The sequence below is a fragment of the Crocodylus porosus genome, unplaced genomic scaffold (assembly GCF_001723895.1).
Source record: "Crocodylus porosus isolate Cpor-Errol unplaced genomic scaffold, CroPor_comp1, whole genome shotgun sequence".
Taxonomy (NCBI): domain Eukaryota; kingdom Metazoa; phylum Chordata; order Crocodylia; family Crocodylidae; genus Crocodylus; species Crocodylus porosus.
The window spans coordinates 73,435,666-73,458,527 of NW_017728886.1; the positions used below are offsets into that span (position 1 = coordinate 73,435,666).

The 22,862-nt window shown below is 41.2% G+C and overlaps 1 protein-coding gene across 1 annotated transcript in view; it reads left to right on the plus strand.

The window, feature by feature from the left end:
• The first annotated feature begins 2,316 nt into the window (after window positions 1-2,316).
• Window positions 2,317-22,862, plus strand: part of CNOT10 (CCR4-NOT transcription complex subunit 10) — a 44,474-nt gene continuing 23,928 nt past the window's right edge. Inside the window, exons 1-10 of the mRNA XM_019536400.1 lie at window positions 2,317-2,536; window positions 8,100-8,194; window positions 10,815-10,976; window positions 11,948-12,098; window positions 12,809-12,954; window positions 14,160-14,246; window positions 14,999-15,082; window positions 15,899-16,016; window positions 18,406-18,555; window positions 19,954-20,156. Coding sequence (XP_019391945.1) covers window positions 2,515-2,536; window positions 8,100-8,194; window positions 10,815-10,976; window positions 11,948-12,098; window positions 12,809-12,954; window positions 14,160-14,246; window positions 14,999-15,082; window positions 15,899-16,016; window positions 18,406-18,555; window positions 19,954-20,156 — 1,218 coding nt within the window. The 5' untranslated portion in view covers window positions 2,317-2,514. The remainder of the gene's footprint in view (window positions 2,537-8,099; window positions 8,195-10,814; window positions 10,977-11,947; window positions 12,099-12,808; window positions 12,955-14,159; window positions 14,247-14,998; window positions 15,083-15,898; window positions 16,017-18,405; window positions 18,556-19,953; window positions 20,157-22,862) is intronic.

Sequence of the window (22,862 nt, forward strand, 5' to 3'; positions counted from 1 at the left end):
CAGCCAGAGCCTTGGAATAGAATATAAGCATTTTTAAGTTTGAAAACACAATTAGAAAAACACCCCCAGATAAAAGTACCAAGGTAGAGAGGATTCCATTGAGCACCACTCAGCCTGAAAATGGACTCTGCATAATGTATGAAGACAGCTTTGCGTAGCTGTCCTCTACATGTCAGGATGCAGAAGTTGGGCAGCAGAAGTTGGATACTAGGTGTGTCAAACTCACCCAGTCCTGTGAGCACTTTCTTGTATAAGCTGTGCTGCACTAGCAGAGTTTGCCTGTATAGTTTTACTGCCATCTCTTTTCCAATGTAGGGATGACCTACATAATCTTGAAACCCTGACTTTCAGAAGCAGCCGAACAGAATCCAAGGACTAGAACTTAAGAATACGCATAAGTAAGGATTCCAAGGTCAGCTTTCAGAAAGGTCAGAAAAAGAGGGCCATGGACTCAAGAAGGTTTTGGTGAAGAACTGGGACAGACATAGAGCTAATGGAATTCAGTATTCTTCATGTTTACAACAAATAGTTTAAACTTACTTCTAAACTTGCAAGACTCGAAGTAAAAAAAAAAAAAAAAGTAAAAAGTTTCTGCCACTCTAAAAAGCATCCAGTATGAAGTCCAAAAATCTCACATGGATCACATTTCCAAGATCTCCAGCAGCGCAGTTGGGAGATTAATGCCATCACTATGCCCATCAGGGAGAAGGCAAAGTAGACTGGCACTTTAGAAACTAACCCATTCAGAAAGGCATAAGCTTTCACACACAACAGCCTACTTTGTCAGATGCTATGACTGATAAAGGCTGTCACCTATGAAAGTTTATACCTGACATGAGTCTAAGATGCTACCCTACCTTCTGTCCGACTTCAGACTGACATGGCTAACTACTTCTTTTCTTGTCTACCAGGAAACTTGCAGAGTGAAGTTGTGGCCAGGCTAAGTCAATAAGTTTTGACCTGGCTTAGAATCACTGAAAGTGAGAGTTGGAAGAGACCTCAGGAGGTCATCTAGCCCAACTCCCTGCTTAAATCAGGTCCATCCTCAACTAGATCATCTAATCCAAGGCTTTGTCTTGCAGGTTTTTAACATCTGGCTAGGATAGATTCCACAACCTCTCTGGGTAACCCATTCCAGTGTTTTACTACCCTTGTAGTGAGAAAGCTTTTCCTAATATCTAACCTAAACTTCCCTTGCCACAACTTGAGACAGTTGCTCCTTGTTCTGTCATCTGCCACCACTGAGAACAGTCTAGCTCAAATTTCTTTGGAAAAACCCTTCAGGTAGTTGAAGGCTGCTATTAAAACTTGTAAGGGTATAAGGGTATAGGATTTCATTCCCAATTGTTAGAGATAGAACTTCCATAATTAAATGATAAAGATTGGCACACTAAGAATGGTAATTACCATCTTAAGGGCTCAGTAAACTTCCATACAGCTATGCCAGTGTTTACCAACTGAAGATGTTAGTTACCCAGCACAGCTACATAATGAAAACAGTATATGGATTATTCCCAGGTCAAGACTAAGTATGTATGAATGTTACACTTACTACTCTTGATGCTCTCAGTGCTTTTAGCTTTATGTCATGTATTTAATTTAACTACAAAGGTAATAAAAGTACATTATGAAAAAAAGCTGTTTGGACTCGAAGTTTTTAGGGGGGAGTTCTTCAAATTGAGTAGCCTTGAAATAAGGTTTCATAGGGATGAGAAGAAAGACTACTGGGAGAATTAACATGTTCCTCAAACACCAATTTAAAAAGGAATTTGGGATTCACATACAATGCCATGTTATCAACTTTAAGTGATATAATGAGCAATTTATCGATACTTAGATAATCCATGTAAAACAATGCAGGCTGGAAAATTTAAAAGTGATCTGAGAACAAACAATCTCAAATTTGATTCCTGAGTTAAGATAGTGGGGCAGCAGGGTTGGAGCACTGTTGTGGCTGCCATCACTCAAGGGGCAGCATGAAAAAAGGGTTGTGGTTTTTTTGGTGGTCTCTGGGAAAGAGACTGGACAACCTTTCAGGCAAGGCCCTTGGGGCCCAAAGGCTTGCTTTACATTTCCCCCAGCCATGCAACCAGGCCAAACGAAGGAAGCGCCCCCTGGCTTTCACTTGCCGGCACCGGTGAAGGTAACGCGGGACACGGAACGTGCCACACCCTCACGAAACAGGTGGGGGGGGCCTCAGTGCATCGAAGAGACCCCACCCCCACAAAGCCCCGCCCGTCCTCCTTTCTGGCCTCCCGCATCTGCCTGGCCGCGACGTGCCCACGCTGCGTAAGGAACGTGGCGCCGCCGTGACGTCACCGGGAACCCGGAAGCGGCGGTCCGACGACGAGCGAGTGGCGCAGTCGGCCTGGGGGTTCGCGTGGGCTCCGTGGACAGAAAAAGTAGTCCGCGGAGAGAAGCGGAGGCAGCCGGCTGCTTAGCGTGCCCGAGATCGCAGCGGAAAGGGGATTTATAGCGCAGGCGTCCTTGAGTCGCGGCGGGAGCTTCGCGGCCATGGCAGCGGACAAGGCTGGTGGTTAGTAGGCTCTGCGCCCTAGCGGCTCGCTCCTCGTCCGCGGAAGGATATGTGGGGACGCATCCTTATAGGCGGAGGGATGCGAGGTTCCGACCTTTCATAGCGAATGGCCATCGAGTCACATCCCTCCGCCGCGAAAGTAGGGCGGCTGCCCTCCCTCCCCCCAGCGTGCCCCGCCGGAGGGGGGCGCTGGCTGGCTGTGCGAGCGTGGCAGGCAGTGGGGACGGCTGCCCTGCTGCCCTGGTGGAAGGATATAGCCCCCTACAGGGATGTGTGGGGAAGCTGGTTTGGGAGCCTTTTTGCCCCCTGGGTGCGGCAAGGTTCTGCCCAGGGCAGCCCTGGAGGTTTGAATTGGGGTGACTGCCTCAGGCCCTATGCTTTGGGGGAAACCTGCAGAGCCGGCCGTGGCGGCTGCTGCCGGCATTATGTCCAGCCACTCAGTACCCCTGCTTCCCCTCCTCTCTGTGCCGAAAATCCAGAGCATCCGGCTGCTCTGCTTGGTACTGCCTCCTCCCACTGCCAAATCTGCTTCTGACTTCTTTGCATCCAGGGCCAGGGCCCTGCACAGGCTGATTTGCCCCAGGTCCCATACCCTGCTCTGGTCGTCTCTGGTGCTGCTCTGTGGGGCCTTGGGCATCACCTGCCCCTTGGGAGGGAGCTTGACGGTGCTCCCGGGCAGCAGCAGGGCTGTATGGCAAAGACGCCTGAGGATAGAGGGATGGGAGGGGGTGACTGCATTGACCTTGGCTTGGGGGTACCAGGGGTGAAACGCAGACCCCATCCTAGGTGCTGCTCCAGCTCCTTTTCACCAGACCTGGCTGAAGTTGCATGGACTTAGTCCTCAACTGTCAATTGACCCATTTGCATTGACATTACTGTTTTTTCTTCTTTAAGATTTCAACCCCCATATAAGTACCATCGCTGATAGAGCCACGCTGCCATGCACTGGCAGGTTGCCTGTGTCTTTGTTTTTTTCTAAGAAGTCTGTATAGCAAGTCTCTTCCCTGCTCTTCCAGACGAAATCGTCATTAGCCACCAATATAATACATATCTGATCCGATACTTGGACCACTCTGGTGATGTGGTCCAACAGCTGGAGCTCATCCTTTCAGCAAGTGAAGCCAGAATCTCCAAAGCTTCTTAGTTGTTAAAATCCTCCATCTGCTTTTCATGGATGATTGACTTAAAACCAACTTTATTTATTACAGGGTTGAGGCTGAAACATTTTACTTCTGGTTAGAAACTGTTGTGAGGCCAACTTGACTATAGAGAAATTCAGCGAAACAAAGGTTTATTATAGGAACCAGTTTAGCCACAGTTACTGTGTTACTAGAGGTGATGCTATAATCACTATATCAGACTGATTATTCTTTGTGAAAATGATTGGCACAGTCTCTTTCAGTTCAGACATTGCAAAAATGCATGTGTGGTATGGGTGAACCTTCATTGCATGGGATGATAACTGTTTTCATGTCGTGAAGTAGCTTTTTAGGTCTTAAACTCTAAGGGGGAAATCAATACCCAATACTTAAGATGCTAAGGAAGATGTGGTTATTACTGTAACCAGTTGGCTCAAAGAGAAGTCTTACCTGGTAGATTCAACCATTGAGCTTGAATCCCCAACATTTTGAGTGTCTCTCTTGACTTGCTGCTTGTCGCTACTGCTTACTGACTGTTACCTATAGGTGAACCATCTGAAGGAATGGTGGCTTTCTGTATCTCTTTGTCTTCTTGGAAAACTGGCAGCATGGGACAGATTATGACAAGATTTAATGATCTTGTAAAGGACACATTCTCCCAGCTGGGTGCACAAAATAATTTGGTCTATTTGTCGGAGATGGAGGATTATAATAACTAAGATGTTTTGGAGAGTTTGGCTTCATTTGCTAAAAGAATGAGCTCCAGTGGTTGGACCACCCTACTGATCTGATCCAAGCTTTGAACCAAATATGTTGTATTATTTTGATGGCCAGTGGTGACTGTCCGGCAGAGCAGAGAAGATGTGTGGCAATGTATGCAAATTTATATTGGATAAAAAATTATCCTGCTCAGTCCTGATAAAAAAATAATTTCCAATTGGAAGGGATGTAAAAATAGGGTTAAAAAGAAAGGTTGGGGTGGCAAATGGATACCTTTTGCATTGAAGTTGTAGCTGTTAGCTGTGGAGGAAATAGATTTTGATGCAACTCTTACATGAGTGGATGGCAAATGAGCAGGCGAGTCTGCGGCCTGTTTAGGCTAGGTGAGTCTTCAGGGAATCCAATCTCTAATGTAATATCAGGGGGAAGGCTTCTGTTGCATGAGGTTACATCTCAGAAGTTTTTACTTTGATATCAAAGCTGTCTGGAACTCAGCTTTGTCTTCTGGGGATACTTTAGTTTTTTGTGTATTTAAAAAAAGTACTGCTTCCAGAAATTAGCTGAAATAAGTAGGAGAAATGGATCGAGGTTATGGGATGATTTGGTGGAGAACAGCTGACGTTGACTTTTCTAATTTAGATATTGTAGTGAGCAGAGTTTAGAGGTGGTATCTGGGTCTTCCCAACAATGCAAGCTGTAAGGTTGCTAAAATGAGTGGAGTAATTTCTTGATTTCTTCAATCAAGCCCAGTAAAGAGGTGTTATATTCTATATAATATAAGACTTCAGAGGATTGCCAGGATGTTCTACAGATAGCATAGTCACTGCCAGGGCTGCTTGCTCTTTGAGGGTATATATGTTTAAAAAACACATTCTCCTGAACCTAAAATCTTCTGAAGTTGTTCTTGTTAAATACTTCCTAGAGAATTATTTTGCCATTGGCACAAATAAGAAGTTTTGGAATACAAAAAGGCCCACCAACTATTCGCTGCGTCCACAAGGGAAAGAGCAAAAAATGATGGGGTGAAGTTGCAACATGGGAGACTTTAGGTTGGACATTAGGAAGAACTGTCTGACTATGTGGTTGGCTAAGTACAGCAACAGATTACTTTGAGAAGTTGTGGAATATCCATCACTGGAGGGTCTTAAATGCAGGTTATTTTGTTTTTCTGGGATAATTTGAGCAGGCAATTGGATTAAATCACCTTCCAGCCTTGCTCTTCTTTGATTTATAGAATACTAACTTTCTGGCTTTTCCTTGAAAATCTTGTGATGCAATGTTGAGAGAATGATGTGGGCATGCCTAATTTGGGGAAAATAGATTAAGGGGACACGATGGCAGGTTTCAAATATTTGAAAGGTAACCATAAATGAGAACACCTGCACTCTTTTACCACAAAGGACAGTGGGTTTAAATTTCAGTAAAGAAAATTAAAATTAAATCTCCAGGAAAAAAGACTTTCTAGCTCTAAGAACTATAGAAAAATGAAGCAAGCCACCTAAGAAAGATGTAGAATTTCCTTCACTGGAGGTTTTCAAGAAGCAGCTGGATGGGTATCTGTATTGGAAGGTTTAGTAATACTGCATCCTGTAGCTTCACAGGGGGATTGGACTAGATGAAACTTGAGATCCCTTCCAACTCTATGATTCTGTCTAATTTCTGTACTGTGAGCATGTGTGGTGGTAGGAAAGAAAATGTAGAAACTCTTTCAAGTTGCCTTGACTCATTTGTTGAATGGATGGTAGGACTAGCTAAGGGCTTTGGCAGATGCAAGGTTTTAGGTCTAATGTAGGGGTGCTCAACCAGATCCAACCAGCAGTGTCATGTCATTTGGTCCACACTGTTTCCTGTGTTTCTGGATATTTGGCAGTGAGAGAGCTGTGGCACCACTCCCTGCCAAATTTCCAGACCCATGGAGAGCCCTAGGCCTGCGTGCTGGATTGGACACCTGATCCCAGCACATAGGGCTGGGAAAGGGTGGCACAGGGCCCCAGGGAGGCTGGCAGGGGGTGGTGCTGAACCCTTGGGCCCAGTCCTGGTACATGGGGCCAGGAAGGGACAGCCTTAAGGCCTGATCCTAGCAGGAGAGGGTGGCACCGTGCCCCAGGGCCTAATCCGCCCCACACCACTCATGCTGCCTGTGGGGCCAACACTTGAGCACCACTCGTGACAGGTAAATCTAAAAAATATTATATTGAGTGGAATTCCAAGATCCCCCAGGTATTTAACTAGCCTCTTGCCTGTAATCTTCAGAATTGTGGCTGGTACTTAAGGTGATCTTATCGTAAACTTTGTTTCATTTATCTGAGGAGTTTTCTCTGTTGTGACTTTCACACTTGGCCTCAGCTCCGTGAGGAGTTTCTAGTTTTTGAATTGTGGGCTCAAATTTTAAGTTAGAAGTAAGATGATGTTATTGAAATGTGTCCTTCTGTGTTGCAGAATCATAGAGAAGTAAGCCTGGAAGGGACCTCCAGAGGTCATCTAAGCCTGAGGCAGGTTGGTTATGATCTGAGCACGCAGGGCTCAGATCATAACCAAATTGTCCATACAAACCATAATCTAAACTGTATATAAGTCAGCCCTGAAATAACATAGACCTAGCACCCTAAATTGTCACAAGTAAAGCAGGAGAGCTGTTGCAGCCAGTGTTCTGTTTCTGTAAAATGTTATCAACGTATACACAAGTGATGCCAGATACAGGATCAGGGTCATGCCCCCTGCTATGGAGGAAGGCAACAACCCCCACAGTTTGCACCAGTGTGACCATGGGGTAAAATTCCTTCCTGACCCCAATTCTGGCAAACTGGTCTGACCGCGAGTGAAGGGACAAGGCCCTGTAGCCAGGAACCTCTGGCTTTAAGTTCCAGCAGGAGCACTGGCACTCAGCAGTCAATTAACATGTATATACATTAGTGAACAAAAAATATTAAATAAGTAACCTTAAACAATAAGCAGCTATCTTCCTACCCATGCAATACCTTCTATTGCCCCAGCAAATAATGTACATTCACGCTAAACGCTACCTACTGAAGATCTGTAACAAGCAACCTATTCCAAACAATTTAATGCTTAAGAGATACCAACCAATGGATATTTGTTTTCATCCATTCTCAGTTTAAAAGTTAACCCCTTCCAAGTTAATAATGCAAAATCTGAAATAGGTTTTCCTATTTCAGGAAATATATTTGAGAATAGTTCTGTGAGATGAATTTTACATTCTTTTTGGGGTTCTGATTGTATGTTCAGTGCATAGCAGTGGAGTGTTTTAGTTCTATGTTTAGTCATCTTTAGCATGTACATTTACTACATTTCTTAACACTTAAGGCAACTTAGCATCTGGGGGACAAGTAATAGCATACAGATTCAATGAAGTAGTTATGCAGAATAAGAGAGATTCCGACAATAGTTTTTACCAGGTACTGATACCGAAGTGTAAGTAAACAACATGTACTTTTCACGATGTAAAAATATTCTCTAGATATTTTTGGGGGAGCAACTCAAACTCCAAAGTTGTTATACTCTCCAAGTTGAATTTAGCAAAGGTAGTGTTGCAGTTATGTGTAAAGGTGCCCTAAGTATTAACAAATGGATTTTGAGGGAGGGAGGAATGAAATATGTAATAAAGATACTGAATTATTTTTATTAAACTTATTTGCACGTATGATGAAAGCTATCTATTTTCTCTAACCCTGTTAATTTTACAGATCAGGGAACTGAGAAACATGAAGGAGCCACTACTACTTCTGGAATTTCTGATCAGGAAAAGGAGTTGTCAAATAACGCACTACAGGCTTTTGTGGTAAGAAAAGTCTTCAGATTGGTCCTAGGGCTAGTTTTGTTCAATGTCTCCATAAACAACCCGGAAGATTACATAGTGCACCCACCACAAATCTGCAGATGACACCGGGCTGGGGGGAGTAATTATATGCTAAGGGGTAGGGCTAGGATTCAGAGTGACTTAAGTAAATTGGAGGATTGGGCTAAAAGAAATCTCATGATGTTCAACACAGGCAAGTGCGAAGTCCTGCACTTAGGATGGAAGAATCCCATGTACCAATATGGGCTGGTGGCTGACTGGCTGGGCAGCAGCTCTGCAGAAAAAGACCTGGGGGTTACAGTGGACAGGAAGCTGAATATGAACTAACAGTGTGCCCTTGTTGCCGAAAAGGCTAACGGCATACTGGGCTGCATTGGTAGATGTGTTGCCAGTAGGTCAAAGGAAGTGATTGTTTCCCTCTATTCAGCACTGGTGAGACCACATCTGAAGTGCTGTGTTCAGTTTTGGGTCCCCACTACAGAAAGGATGTGGACAAATGGAAGAGAGTCTAGCAAAGGAACAACAATCCTTGCAGCAAGGAAAGTCTAGGTTAGATATTAGGAAGAATTTTCTCACTAGGAGGGTAGTAAAACACTGGAACAGGTTACCCAGAGAAGTGGTGGTAGCTCCTTCCTTGGAGGTTTTCAAAACCCAGCTAGATAAAGCTTTGGCTGGGATGATCTAGTTGGGAATGGTCTTGCTTTGAGCAGGGGGTTGAGCTAGATGACCTCATGAGGTCCCTTCTTACCCTAATTTTCTATGATTCTATGATTAAACCATTCAACCTAATCTAGGCCTGAATTGGGACTAGGGTCTGTGTGTCTGCAGCCTGAATTTAAAGGGATGCTTCTATCAATATGCTGGTCCAAGGACTGGGAAAGAGCTGGTGTGAGTCTATTAATATGCACTACAGAAGGATGGTGACCTGGGAAAAGAGGCAGCTCAAGCACTAAGATGTCCCCTGTCCTCCTCTGGGGGAGGAAGCAGGGGCAGTAATATCAGTAGAAGATGAAAATCTTCCTTTAGATAAAGGGGACTAAGGATCTTGTTAGATTTGGCCAAAAGAATAGTGTATGAAGTGGTAGCAGTGGGAAAAGATTCTGCAAACCAAACAAGCCAGATACAAAGCAGCCTTTTCATGGAGGGAGAGAGAAGAGGAACTTAGGCTGGAGTGGGTGGCTACTAGGACTGTGCGAATTGGTAGCTGATTCAGTTTGGAGGAGATTCAGCCCGATTCAGGAACTGAATCTCCAAATTGAATTGGGAGACCAATTTAAAAGCTCCAAATAGATTTGGAAAAGCTTTGGAAAATATTTGGCTGCTTTGGAAGTTCAGCCATAGACTAAACAGGCAGCTGAAGGCTACCTCCAGCTGGTAAGTCTGTTGGGGTTAGGGGTGTGGGGGAGGGAGGGATTGGGTCTGGACAAGCTGCCCAGCTGGGGTGGAGGGCGCATTACTTGGGGAGGGGGAAGGGGGGGCGTGGCAGCGCTGGGAGCAGTGGCTATGCCGTGCTGCCACCCATAGTGAGCTGTGCCTGCATTATGTATCCCCCTTCCTCCCCCCAGCCCCTGCACTGGCTAGGCTGGAAGGGGGATGGGGCTTGGCAGGGCGGCCATGGGGGCTTCTTCTGTGGCTCTCCTCACTGGAGCAGAAGCAGGCACAGCCAAAGGAGCCGCAGGAGAAGTCCCCATGGCTGTCCTGCCTGGCCCAGCCTCCTGGCACTTTAAAATAAATAAATAAAAAGCCCCATACTCACCGACTCTGGCATCAGCAGTTGGGGCCCCTGAGGGCTCATGGCAGAGCAGGGCAGTGGGGGGGCAATAGAGACCTCCACCCCCTACTGACACCCACACGGCAGCTGCCACATAGCGTGGATGCAGTGTTGCTTGGTAGGGCTCAGTGTGCTGTCTGGGAGCTGGGGCGGCTCCACCTGTCAGCTGGAGCCTAGGAGCACTCGACCCCAGCTCCCAGACAGTGTGCAGTGTCCTGCAGAGCCGAGCTACACCTGTGCCATGGGGAAGCTGCCGTGTGGGTGCAAGGCAGTTGGGGGAGGAAGGGGGGAGCGATCCCTGTTGTGTGCGGGGACTCTGCTATGAGCACCCAGAAGCCCCAACCTCCACTCCTGCAGCAAGAGAGTGCAGGGCTTTTTTTAAATGCCGGGACTAACCTGGGGCCAAGCAGGACAGCTATGGGGGGCTTCTCCCGTGGCTCCCCCCACCTGGGGAGAGGCAGGCAGAGCTGCCTGATCCAAATCACCAAATCTCTCCAGTTCAGCACTGACTCTTCCTAAGCTTATTCAGCCGAATTGATTTAAGACAGTGACCCAAATCGAATCACTGTCCTCCGAATCAGCTGAATCTGAATTGAATACTTACCTATTCTCACAGGCCTAGTGGCTTCCCTATTTGCACAGGCCTCATGGCTACCCCTTTATTGGACATGGGGTTAGAGCAGTGGTTCTTAACCTTTTTAGACTCCAGGCACTCCTTGAAAAATGCAAGCTATTAGCTTTTGCTTGTTTTTTTGACTATATGTAAGTAGTCTGTCCTGTGTTTGTTTCTTTTTCCCCAATGCATATTGTTGTTTTGTGTGCTGCTTACAGGCTGGAAATTATGAAGTTTGTCTACAACACCTTAACACTCTGCAAGATATAAATAAAGATGACTACAAAATAACTTTAAATACTGCTGTGACAGAGTTCTGTAAAAGTAACCAGACTACAACGGATAACTTGAGGCAAACACTTAACCAATTGAAGAATCAGGTAATTTAAGAATAGGGACATAATATCTTAATTAAATTGCATTGTTGTATTAAGTCATGATTTGGTCCTTTGCTAGATTAGGGGACAGAAATGTGTGTATGCGTCTCTTCCTCCTTTCCACCCCACCTTTAGTTTGTCACTTGTGAAATAAGGATTGAAATGATTAAATTCAGACTTCATATTTAAGAACCAGAAGGAGAACTTTACCTGTCTATGCATTAGTTTTGCAATACTAATGTTCTCTGGAACCACAGGTTCAAATTCTCAATGTAACTTGTGCCTTCATTCTTTTAAGGTTGACAAACTTCATTCCACGTAGTTTTATTGATGCCTTTTGGAAGAAGCCTTAAAAACACCTAAATCCTGTATACTCTGCATGGATACTTAAAATTTCAGTTTTTCTTGTGATTAGAAGTGTTCTGATGTTCTGTGTGTTTGCCAGTTTGCTGTCATCTCTTACAGAGTATCTAGCAGTATTTCAGTGGTATTTTGTATGTGATCTTGAACCACTTTGGGATCCCTCAGGATGAAATACAATATGTAAATGTGGAATATTTCATTTATTGAAAAATATAAGTAACTGAGGACACTTGTTTTGTTTGAGAAGAAAAATAGTAAATTACAGTACATTATTAATATTGATTTGATCATATGTATGTGCAGTACCCTAACAGTAGGAAAAAACTGCTGCATCACATAAGTAGTTCTCTAACTGAAAATCATTTGTGAAATTACTTACTGGAAAACAACATGTTGGGTATTAAATTTCACTTTATTTTAAATTCTTTGCTTGTAATAGTGACTACCATAGTGACAAAATGTGGATGTATATTAAGTTTATATGAGCTAGTGAAATCTTGTTTACTTACTTGCCCTTCTCAGTATTGTAAATACTGGGTTCTTGATGTCTGTGAAATGTTGCCTATGCTCACAATGAAATGGAATCTCAATACAAGTCACATTTTTGGTAGGTTCATTCAGCTGTTGAAGAAATGGATGGATTAGATGATGTTGAAAATAGCATGCTCTACTACAATCAAGCTGTTATTCTGTATCATCTTCGTCAGTATACTGAAGCCATATCAGTTGGAGAGAAGCTCTATCAGTTCATAGAACCTTTTGGTATGTAAATAGCAAGGCAGGTTGGTTGGTTGTTTTATTTTTTAATCTCTGATGTGCTGAAACCATCAAACTGTTTCCTGGTGTAAAGCATCATGGTGGCTGATTAATCTGACTGATCAAGTTACTGATGTTTGTTCATAACTATATAATGGATTAACTGTCTTTGTAGTTTCTTTCTCAATATGATTTGAGGATCCTTATCCTATCCATCTATACATCTATCTTACAGATAATAAGGGTCCCCAAATCATTGGTTGGTTGAAGAAGTTAGAAATAAAGATTTTGATAAATGTTTGTCAAGAGTAGCATGATTTGACAATGGAGGTATGTCTTGTGGCAGGTATAGAGATAGATGCATGTTAAGGATTTGACATCTTCCAAAGATGTGTGCATAAATACCTTAATCATACATATAGCATTTTGTATTTATGTGATCAGATATGCATACAGCCAGTAGGGGAGTATTTATTTCTTTAAAAATAGTCCCAATCTTCCAGGGTCTCATGTCTTAATTTAGACAGCATTTTCAGGGAAGCATTTATGATGTTTATAGAGCTGTTTATCAGCATACATGATGTATTAAAAATCTTCTACCAATGTATGAGGGCACTTAAGTAAATAGCTTATCTGTAGTGCTAAATTAGATATTTAACATACTAGGTGCTAAATATATTAAAACAAAAATAACTTATTTTTTTCTTTTTTTGTAGAAGAAAAGTTTGCCCAGGCTGTTTGCTTTCTCCTTGTTGATTTGTATCTGCTAACTTACCAAGCTGAGAGAGCTTTACATTTGCTTGCTGTTCTAGAAAAAATGATTTCACAGGGCAATAACAACAGCAAGAATGGAAAAAATGAGGTGAGTATGTTTAAGACCTTCTGAAATCTTAGATATGTTCACTGCAGTGTGGTTTAAACTAATCCAAAAACTGAAGCTTGTTCTTTTATTTTATTATAGTTAACTGTGTTAAAATGGTTTTAATCTTCAATGTCATCTGATCACTTCTTTATCTGTCCACAAAACAGAAATACTTAAGTCTTACAGATTTAATTTGAGGTGCTTTATTGTGTGTCATCAGATCAGTGGTAACCATTTCATGTGTGTTCTTTATCCTACAGTAAATGGAGGCTAAATCACAAGTTTATCCAAAGTAAAATGGTAAATTGTAGTAGTTCAGCTTCTGCTTGTTGGATGTTAGAGCAGGCAACCAAATAAGTTACTATGGTTCAGCTGATGCATGATAAACCTCCTTCCTACATTAACTTGGGATAATTTGTTCATGTCTATACCTGTAATTTTATCGGGCAGTTGTACATTAGCTTCTCTCTGAACCCAACCAGGGGCTGAGAGGTGTTTCCTCCTGGCAGATTTACATTAATGAGGCAGTTCAACTTTTCAGGGCCAGTTTATACCCACTTCATTTTCCTGGAGACTTCTTTGGGTTGCAGTCCTTGAGCCAGGGAGAGGAGTTTCTACTGCAAGTTTACATGTTAACAGGAATCATTGAGCATATATGTAGTAACAGTGACATAGAGTTGAAGTGGAACCTGTTCTGGTGGCACTGAAATTTCACTGCTACTGTGTATAGAAAATACTAAGGATATAGGGAGTGGCTTCAAGCTACATAGGACCTAAATGAAGGTGTTTTTAATGCTGTAATGAAATAAAATGTCAAGTAAGTAAAATTAGTTTTTTCTATATTAAATGTACAGTCCTCTTACTGAAAAGTCTGAAAGCAAATGAAAAATCCCTTGAGGTCTCTTAAGAATGGTTTTTGGAAACTAATATATACTTGGTTGATGTGGTGGCAATAGTAGTTGCCTTCGCTATTGTGTAAATGTAGAATGTTATTCTTTATAATTTGCCAGGAGCTGTCTTAGGCTTCCATGTTATGACTTCCTTTACTGTACTAACTATTGCAATTTTCAGTAGGCTTGGTTTTTTTAGAATTATTGCTTATCAATTTCTTCTTTCTTAGTAGACCTAAGAAAAATAACTTCATTTCAATTTACAGGCTTTTTTTAATAGTTCACACTCACTATCCACTTTCATTTGATATTCAGACAGGTAACAACGCAGCTAAGGAGTCATCTAATCATAGAACTGAAAGTGGAGCTTTAATAGAGGCTGCAAAATCTAAGATACATCAGGTGGGAAACCTTTTTCACATGCAATTTTCACATGTCAGTTTAATTTTTATGAATATTTCAAATCAAGTTAATTTTCAGAATGATAGAAAATTAGGGTTGGAAGGGACTTCAGTAGGTCATTCTAGTTTTAAGGAGCCTCCAAAACCTGTAAAAAGAAAAACTTAGATTTCTGCATCTTAATTTTCTCTTCCCTGTTTCTGTAAGATCTCAAAATACAGCAAATGATTTAAGTGTCTTGGGGTCAGAAGCGCAACTCATAAAAACTTGCCAGAATGCTTTTGAAATCAATATGGCTATAACAATTTACACATGATGGACTTCTGATAGTTTACACCACCTGAGGATGTGCCCAACACTGCTTTCAAATATACCAAACAAATGCTTTTCTTATGATACAGGTGTTAATTGTTGCAATGGAAGTTAAAACTTCTCAACTATTTGAGATCTTTGCTATTTGAAGAACTGATGTTCTAGGCTTTGGGTTTGGATTCGTTACTCTGCCAACAACAGTGAGAAGATTCACTAAGAATTATTTTTAGACAAACACTTAAAAATGTTCTTCATATTCTGAACAGAAAGTCTGTTGCCTGAAACCAGTTTTTGAATAGGTTTTGTTAGGTTTGAGTTAAGTAGATCGCTTTTATAGCAAATCTAGGTATGTTACACCTCATAATCTACATCATATTGTATAACTTGCTAAAATGTTCTTAAAATTATGCTTAAAAATGTTAACCTTGACTTCTATTTAACAGTACAAAGTGAGAGCCTATATCCAGATGAAGTCTCTAAAAGCATGTAAAAGGGAGATCAAGTCAGTTATGAATACTGCTGGAAATGTAAGCTTTTTTACTGTATTCTTTTGAATTTTTGTCAGTTCCCTATTCCAAAACTGAATGTGTTTAACTTTCTTCACATTAAATTTTGGACATCCAGGGAAATGTCTTAAGTTAATGGGCTTTCAGTTGCTAGCACTAGTCAAGTTTATAATTTACTTTTAACTAATTGGAAATCATTAGTTTGGAATTTGTCTTTTAGATTGTCTAGGATCCTGTATATGCACTTAGGACATTATTTGTTGTTCTTAATGATTTAACAGTAAGAATGAAGCACTGTGTAAATGAATTCTTAACTATGTTTTATAATACTCTTAATGGAGCCAGTGAGTATTGCCATACAAAGAGTAATTCCATACATAGTATAATCATCCAAGAAAAGTTAGGGAAATCCCAACTCCATTGAATTATTGGGAACCTTAATGAACTTGAGTAGGTTTTTGTTTACTTTTTTCATCATATATAGGATGAGATCACTCCATAGTAGATATGTAAGAATAATAATTTGGGATATTAAAATTGTTTTTGTTGCACTGTCTGTCGCTCATGTAGAGGCAGCTACTGTGTATGTTAAAGCAGTTTGTTACAATTCTAGGCTTTTTAAAGGTGATTATGAAAACATTCAGTAATGAGTCAATTAATTAGCGGCATATTGATCATGTACCTGAGACAAATGTTGCTGCCTTAAAATAAAAAGGCCGTTAACCCTTCTATTTTAAAAATAACAACAGTTGTCAATAACTTCCTAGAGCAGTATACAGCTCTATCAAGAGGGTGCTTAAAGCAATTTATTAATTCACTTTGTTGTTTTCTTTTCAGTCTGCTCCTTCACTCTTTCTTAAGAGTAATTTTGAATATCTGAGGGGCAATTATCGGAAAGCAGTAAAACTGTTAAACAGTGCAAACATTGCTGAGCATCCAGGATTCATGAAAACAGGTAAAACATAAGACCTCATTCTGCAAGCATTTATAAATATGAGTAGTCTAAGTTCAATGAGATGATTCATTACCATTTAAGTCAAATGTTTGTATAAGTGCTTGAAGGATTAAGACCTTAAATACCAAGGTATTGATTTCCCTTGGCATCTTTCCATATCCTCATGCCCAGCCAGCAAATACAGTTTGTTGTGGGGGGGGGGTGTTGTTTTTTGGTAGTGGTGTTTTGTTTTTTTTTTAAAAAAAAGTCTAAAACTAACTTAGTGGCTATTTAGGAAAATTACTACACACAAGGATATGAATTGTTGTTGTTAACATCTGTGCTTGGGCCAGTGGAGACTAACAATAGCATTGTAGGGTTGCTGCTAGACAGTAAGGTTTTGTGTTCCACCTAGAGCACTCTGCAGCGTGAATTCAAGTTTGCATGAAGTATTAGGTGTATATGTATAACATATATATATTTTGTATATGTATAAATAGCTTTTCTTAAAAAAAAAGTTTTCTTTCAAGTGAAATGAATGGCATGTAAGTAATATACTAGATTTGGTAATTTATAACATGAAGTGAAGAAATGGGAAAACTCATGCAAAATCTAAATTTCAGTTTTATACAACAAAAATTGTTGTTCCTTTATGAGATGTAAATGTTAAAGTTGTTAATTACATCTCTTTCTACTTAATTTTATGTTTTATGATAGATTGGTCTTCTGAAACACCATGAAACTCTTGCATCATAAATAGCAGGGTGGTGGTGGGTAGGGATTAGAGGGCAATCTGGGAGAACACAACAAATATTTTTGGGGAAGTGTTTTTGTTTTTTGGGTTTTTGTTTTTTTGGTTGCTTTCCTTTTATACAGTAAGTGAATGTGGGTTGGGAATTGATGTTGGGTTGGGTGGTGGGATGCTGTCCTTGGTCAGAGACAGGGGAGCAGGAAGGAGGGCAGAGATGCATTTGTGTGTTAAATTCTGTGATTTTGAAGTTTTCATTGCATCTTCTTCAATATTTTATTGTTTTCTATACATTTTTTGTCTTGTATTGCAAACTGCCCTGAGCTTTCTTTGGGAAGGGCAGCATATAAATTAAATAAATAGATAACTAAATAAGATAGGAATATGCTGAAGAAATTATAGTTGGATATTGGCAATCACAGAATTTGCCCTGGGAATATCGCTTCATTTACGACTATAGTAAAATCAGAACAACTGCAGTAATTGGGACTGACCTCTGCATAGTTAGGAAACCATGCAGTTAATCAGTAGTCTCTCAATATGATTGAAAAAGGCATGTCATGGCTGGTTGGACTGACTGTGGCAAGGGGAGTGAGTACTTGTGGCCTTAACTCCTTGCCTGCTGGCTCAGATGCAGTAGCTTTTTCATCCATGGCGAGATGCTAGATCTGGAGGTGGCCTGCAAAAAAGCCTATGGTCTGGATGTGGCTTGACAACTCATTTCAGTTTGACACTTCTGATTTAAAATATGGAAACTCAATAGTTTTTCATGATTTTGTAATGCTCTCAACTGGCAGTTACCAGTAAATAAGTAAAAACCTAAATTTTTTGTCTTGCATGTTTACAATGCAGAATATATCCCAGAAAGACTGAATTCTCAGTCTGAAAAGACTTCATTTCTTTGGCTTATGTTGTTGGGTTAGCATGTTTGTTTATTTTATACAACAGTGGCAGATAATGTCATTGAAGAATTCCTTTCTTACAAGAACCATCCGTCAGAAAACTGCAAGTGTTTACACATGAAATGCTAGGAATTTTCAGATTGATGCGCTTTAATCCTAAATCTGCCCAAGTGGTTTTATACTGTGCTGCTTTAAATACATTGATACATGAATCCAACAAACACTTGATACTTTTAACTTGAAATTATTTAATGGACACAGGCATACCTCAGAGATATTGCGGGTTCGGTTCCAGACCACCGCAATAAAGCGAATATCGCAATAAAGTGAGTCACGCAAATTTTTTGGTTTCCCAGTGCATGTAAAAGTTATGTTTACACTATACTGTAGTCTATTAAGTGTGCAATAGCATTATGTCTAAAAAAACAATGTACATATCTTAATTAAGAAATTCTTTATTGCTAAAAAATGCTAACCGATGGAAAAATGGTGCCAATAGACTTGCTTGACGCAGGGTTGCCACAAACCTTCAATTTGTAAAAAACGCAGTATCTGCGAAGTGCAATAAAACGAGGTATGCCTGTATATTCAAGGGAAACAAAATGGCATACAGAAATAGCAGGGGGTTCAAACATTGATTGGTTTTAACATCATGACCTGATGGGAGATGTTGTGTTGTATTGCAGTACTTCATACCATAATCACTTGAACTATTAAAATGTGTGACTTTTGTTAACCTGATCTTTTGCTGTTGTCACAGGCGAGTGCTTAAGGTGCATGTTCTGGAACAACCTTGGCTGCATCCATTTTGCAATGGGAAAGCACAACTTAGGAATTTTCTACTTTAAAAAGGCCCTGCAGGAAAATGATAATGCATGTGCACAACTAGGAACGGGTAGCACAGATCCAGGTAGGGCTTGTAGCATGAAGAGGAATGGCAAGGGAAGGATCCTCAAATCAAATTACTACTGTGAGCTCTACAATAATACCTTTTTGGTTAACTACTGTTCGGCAATCTTTGAGGGAAGATGAGGAAATGGAGCTGGTAATGTACTTTGAAGTCGGGATATAATTGCTGTCAAAAGTAGTAGCATGCACTTTATCATCTATTTTCTCCCAGGTTTCAGACCACTTGGGAAGCCTTGGTAATTATTTCTAGACTTGTTTTATAGGCTTTTGATTGTCAATCAAGAATATCTGGAATAACCACAGATTTCTTGATGTTGTGGACAAATTGCCAAGACTTGGAAATGCCTCTCGTTTTTTCTTTTGAAAGTTGCCTTAACCATGCGGTGCTTGTTTAATAGAAACTTAGAAACTTACTTGGACCGTGTGGTTTATGTGAATATTCACATTAAATTTAATCATACATCATACTTGACATTTTCTGATTTCGTCTTTAATTTACAGAAAAGTGAAGCAAAGCCTGATAAGTTGGTGATATAGTGTGTCTTTTTAACATGTCAGATGAATAGCAATTGACTGGAATCCCTTTTATTTATTTAAAGCAAGAACTCATATCGAACCTACTCTGTTAAATTCCCACTTTGCCTGTAACCATGTGCTTTAAGTATCCTTGTGTAGGTCATGGTGAGGCTGCCTTTGTGCTGACATTACAGTCTGAGGCCATTTGTTATAATCTATTAAACTAGCAAAACAGATATTTTGTCTTTATTTTTTTAAGGCCAAACTAATATGGTAATTAAAAAAAGAGAATAATAAAGAAGGCAGGTGAATTCATAGCAATCTGGGTTAGTGTGTCTCCTGTATAATACTAACTTGAGAAATTAGTTTAGAGTTTATTTCATCATTAGCTGTCTGCTGTGTGATTTTGATTAATAAGTTAACCCCCTGTGTTCAGGTTCAGTTTTAGGGGAAAAAATGTTTTTTCCTGACTATAAATCCATAGCTACAGATAAAGACCTTTTTACTGAACCCTTCTTCAGAATCTAATAACCAATGAAAGGACCTGGAGGTTTAAATAGATTAAAAATACTAAAATAACTTAATTGAAAAAAAAAATCTGACTTTGTTTATTACATGCACTAAAATATTGTAGGTGCAAAAGTCAGGACTTAAAGGGCATTTGTAAGTTGGCCCTGTGTATAAGTCAAGCGCAGTGTTTATATTTTTTTAAAGTGAGGAAGAAAGGTAGAAGATAATGCAGCATATGCTAAGGAAAAAGGGGAGAGGATCTGTTCTGAGATGGGTGGAATCTATTTTCAGAAGGACAGTTAGTGAGTTTTATATAATGAAGTTTATTAACAGGGCTCCATGAACTTAAAATGGATGCCTATCTTTCTTACAGGCAAGAAATTTTCCGGGAGACCTATGTGTACGCTGCTGACTAACAAACGGTATGAGCTGCTGTATAATTGTGGAATTCAGCTTTTACATATTGGGAGGCCCTTAGCTGCTTTTGAATGCCTGATAGAAGCTGTCCAGGTTTATCACTCAAACCCACGCCTTTGGTTGAGACTAGCAGAATGCTGCATTGCTGCCAATAAGGGGGTAAGTACATTCGCTTAAGATTTTCTTAACATCTCTTGCATATTTTAAATAATTACCATGACATTTTTAAAGAAGAGTGATTTCCATGATTGGAACTGTCCCAGGTTAGAAGTATGAGTCTGTAACACTTGCTTAAGCAAATAATATAATGCTGAATTGATAGTGAGCTCCCAATGTGAAGAGCTTATTGTGCTTTACAACAATGAAAATCAGTATCTCCATTTAGAGCTCAAGGTCCAGAGAGTAAATACTTTTCTGAAGTCCCAAAAATGTGGGAGCTATTTTGTTATGGGTAACAGGAAAGCCATGTAAGTTAAAGTGTTTCCTTCTTAAAGTTAAAAGTATTATACATGGTAGACTAGTTAAACATGATTTTGCTGTAGCAATTTTGAATATTGCATTTAGGGTATACTTAATAGTATTGGTAGCTGTATTCAATGCATCTGCAGCTGACTTTTTTTTCTCTGGGGCTCAGGTTCTATTTCATTTTGCACTGAATTTATTTTGGGACTGAAAGCGGTTATAAAGAATTAATCATTCAGCTGTATTTGTGCAGTGTGGCTTCATCTCTTAGCAAGACACAATATAGACCCCCAGGGTGATAACAATTAAAATGCAGTATTGCTCAAACTACACTGATTTATTGTTTATCTCTGAATCTGATGGTATCTAAATTTATAGGAAGTATTGCACTAGTTCTGACAGATGGTCTGTCTAGTCCAGACATGGGTGAAGCCCAACCTGCGGGCTGAACTGGGCCCATGGCAGACTCCATTTCACAGCAGCCCCTACCTGCATCACTGCAGTGGGTTTCCATGGAGACCCCAGGAGCAGGAGCACTATGACTGTGCAAGGCCAGGATTTTTGTGGAGACTGGCCGCAGTGGCACTGTCAGGGCATGCAGGGTGGGGAGCAGCCCCGGGGCTGGAATCTTGCAGCAGTGACGGTGTAGTCCAGAGCATGCCGCAGGCAGCAGATTGCAGCTCTGCCCGGGCTCCGGACCACACTGTCACCACTGCAAGATCCCAGTCCCAGCTCCTGAGTGGCTCCCTGCCCCACCACAGCACCCCTGCTCCTGGGGTCTTCATGAAAACCGACTGCAGCAATGTGGACAGGGGCTGCTGGGAAATGGAGTCTGGCTGCCGGCTGGATCCACCATTTTGCCCACCTGTGGTTTAGTCTGAAGTCTTATGTTTGATCGTGGTCAGATACTTTAGAGGAAAGTTGCAGGAACCTTGGAGGAGTCTGCAACATATGGTGAGATCTGACCTGTGCACATGGAGCTTCAGTGGGAGACAGCTTTGGGTGTAGCTTGTCCCATGGAGTGCCCATCTACTTGCCCACTGCTGAACTGGAGTTAGTCATTCTGGCCTGCATCCACAGAAGATTGCTTACCCCTATTGTGGAAGAGTATTAAGGAATAAGTGGCCCAAAAGGAAGTTTCTTTCTAACCACCATCAATTAGCAATTGCTATGTGCCCTGATCCATGAGGGTTGCGTAACATTTTTAATCCTAACATATATTTGTAAATTTATAATCTAGTTGGTCTTGTTTGAACTCTTAAAGTAAAGGTGTAACTACATGTGGAATTTTAAACTGGGCATAAGCAACAGATCACACTCTTGATTTTTGGATGGAATCCTGGCTTACGGCTTTTTCTTTTCCACTTAGCCAGAACTGATGCAGGCTTTCTTCCTTCCCCATTCTGATTGCTGTGACCTTTTTCCTCCCTGATTTCTGTGGAATCAAGGCCGTCTGTTTCAGTTCTGCATCTTCGCTGCTCATTGGCACCATTCCACACAACACCTTTTGAAGCCTTTCATTAGGTCCTCCTCTTTCAAAGTATCAGTTCAAAGTATCGTGCCAAGGGTAATGATGCCCCCCCTCTACCAGGCAGATGGTACCATGTTGAAACACACTGCCGCCCTCCAAATCGTAAAGCTAGTTATCTTGGATATATTACATGTGAGTGTGACCAGCACAGGTGGGAGACTTGTGCCACACACACACACAGCAGTATAGTGTGTTTCAGCACGGGACTGCGTGGTGCAGGAAATTGGCAGCATACAGACACGCCTGACATGCCCTCTGACACCAGCACTCTTTCCTGCCTAGGCAGGGGATTGGACTCGATCTGTTGAGGTCCCTTCCAACCCTAGCATCTATGAAACTATGCTAAGGTCAAAGTGTTTGCTTTTTAATGTCCAATTTTACTGGCTTAAGACCTGATTATCCAGAGTCCTTAATAGTATTTTGCACTTTATATGGTTGCAATTTCCTGCACCAACCTCCTACTCAGAAAGTTTTTCCTGATATTCAACCTAAACTTGCCTTGCTGCATCTTGAGACCTTTCTCCTTGTTCTGTCGTCTGGCATCACTGAGAACAGTCTAGCTCCATCTTCTTTGGAATCCTGCTTCAGGTAGTTAAAAGCTGCTATCAAATCCCCTTCTTGTTCTTCTCTTCTCTAGACTAAATAAGCTCAGTTCCCCCAGCCCCTCCTCAGAAGACGTGTGCCCTAGCCCCCTAATCCTTTTTTGTCACCCTCCGCTGGACTCCCTCCAACTTGTCCACATCCTTTCTGTAGTGAGGGACCGAAAACTGGACACACTACTCCTGATGTGGAGTCACCAGTGAACCACAGAGGGGAATAATTACTTCCGTCTTATCTGCTGGCTACGCGCCTTTTAATGCAGACTAGCATGC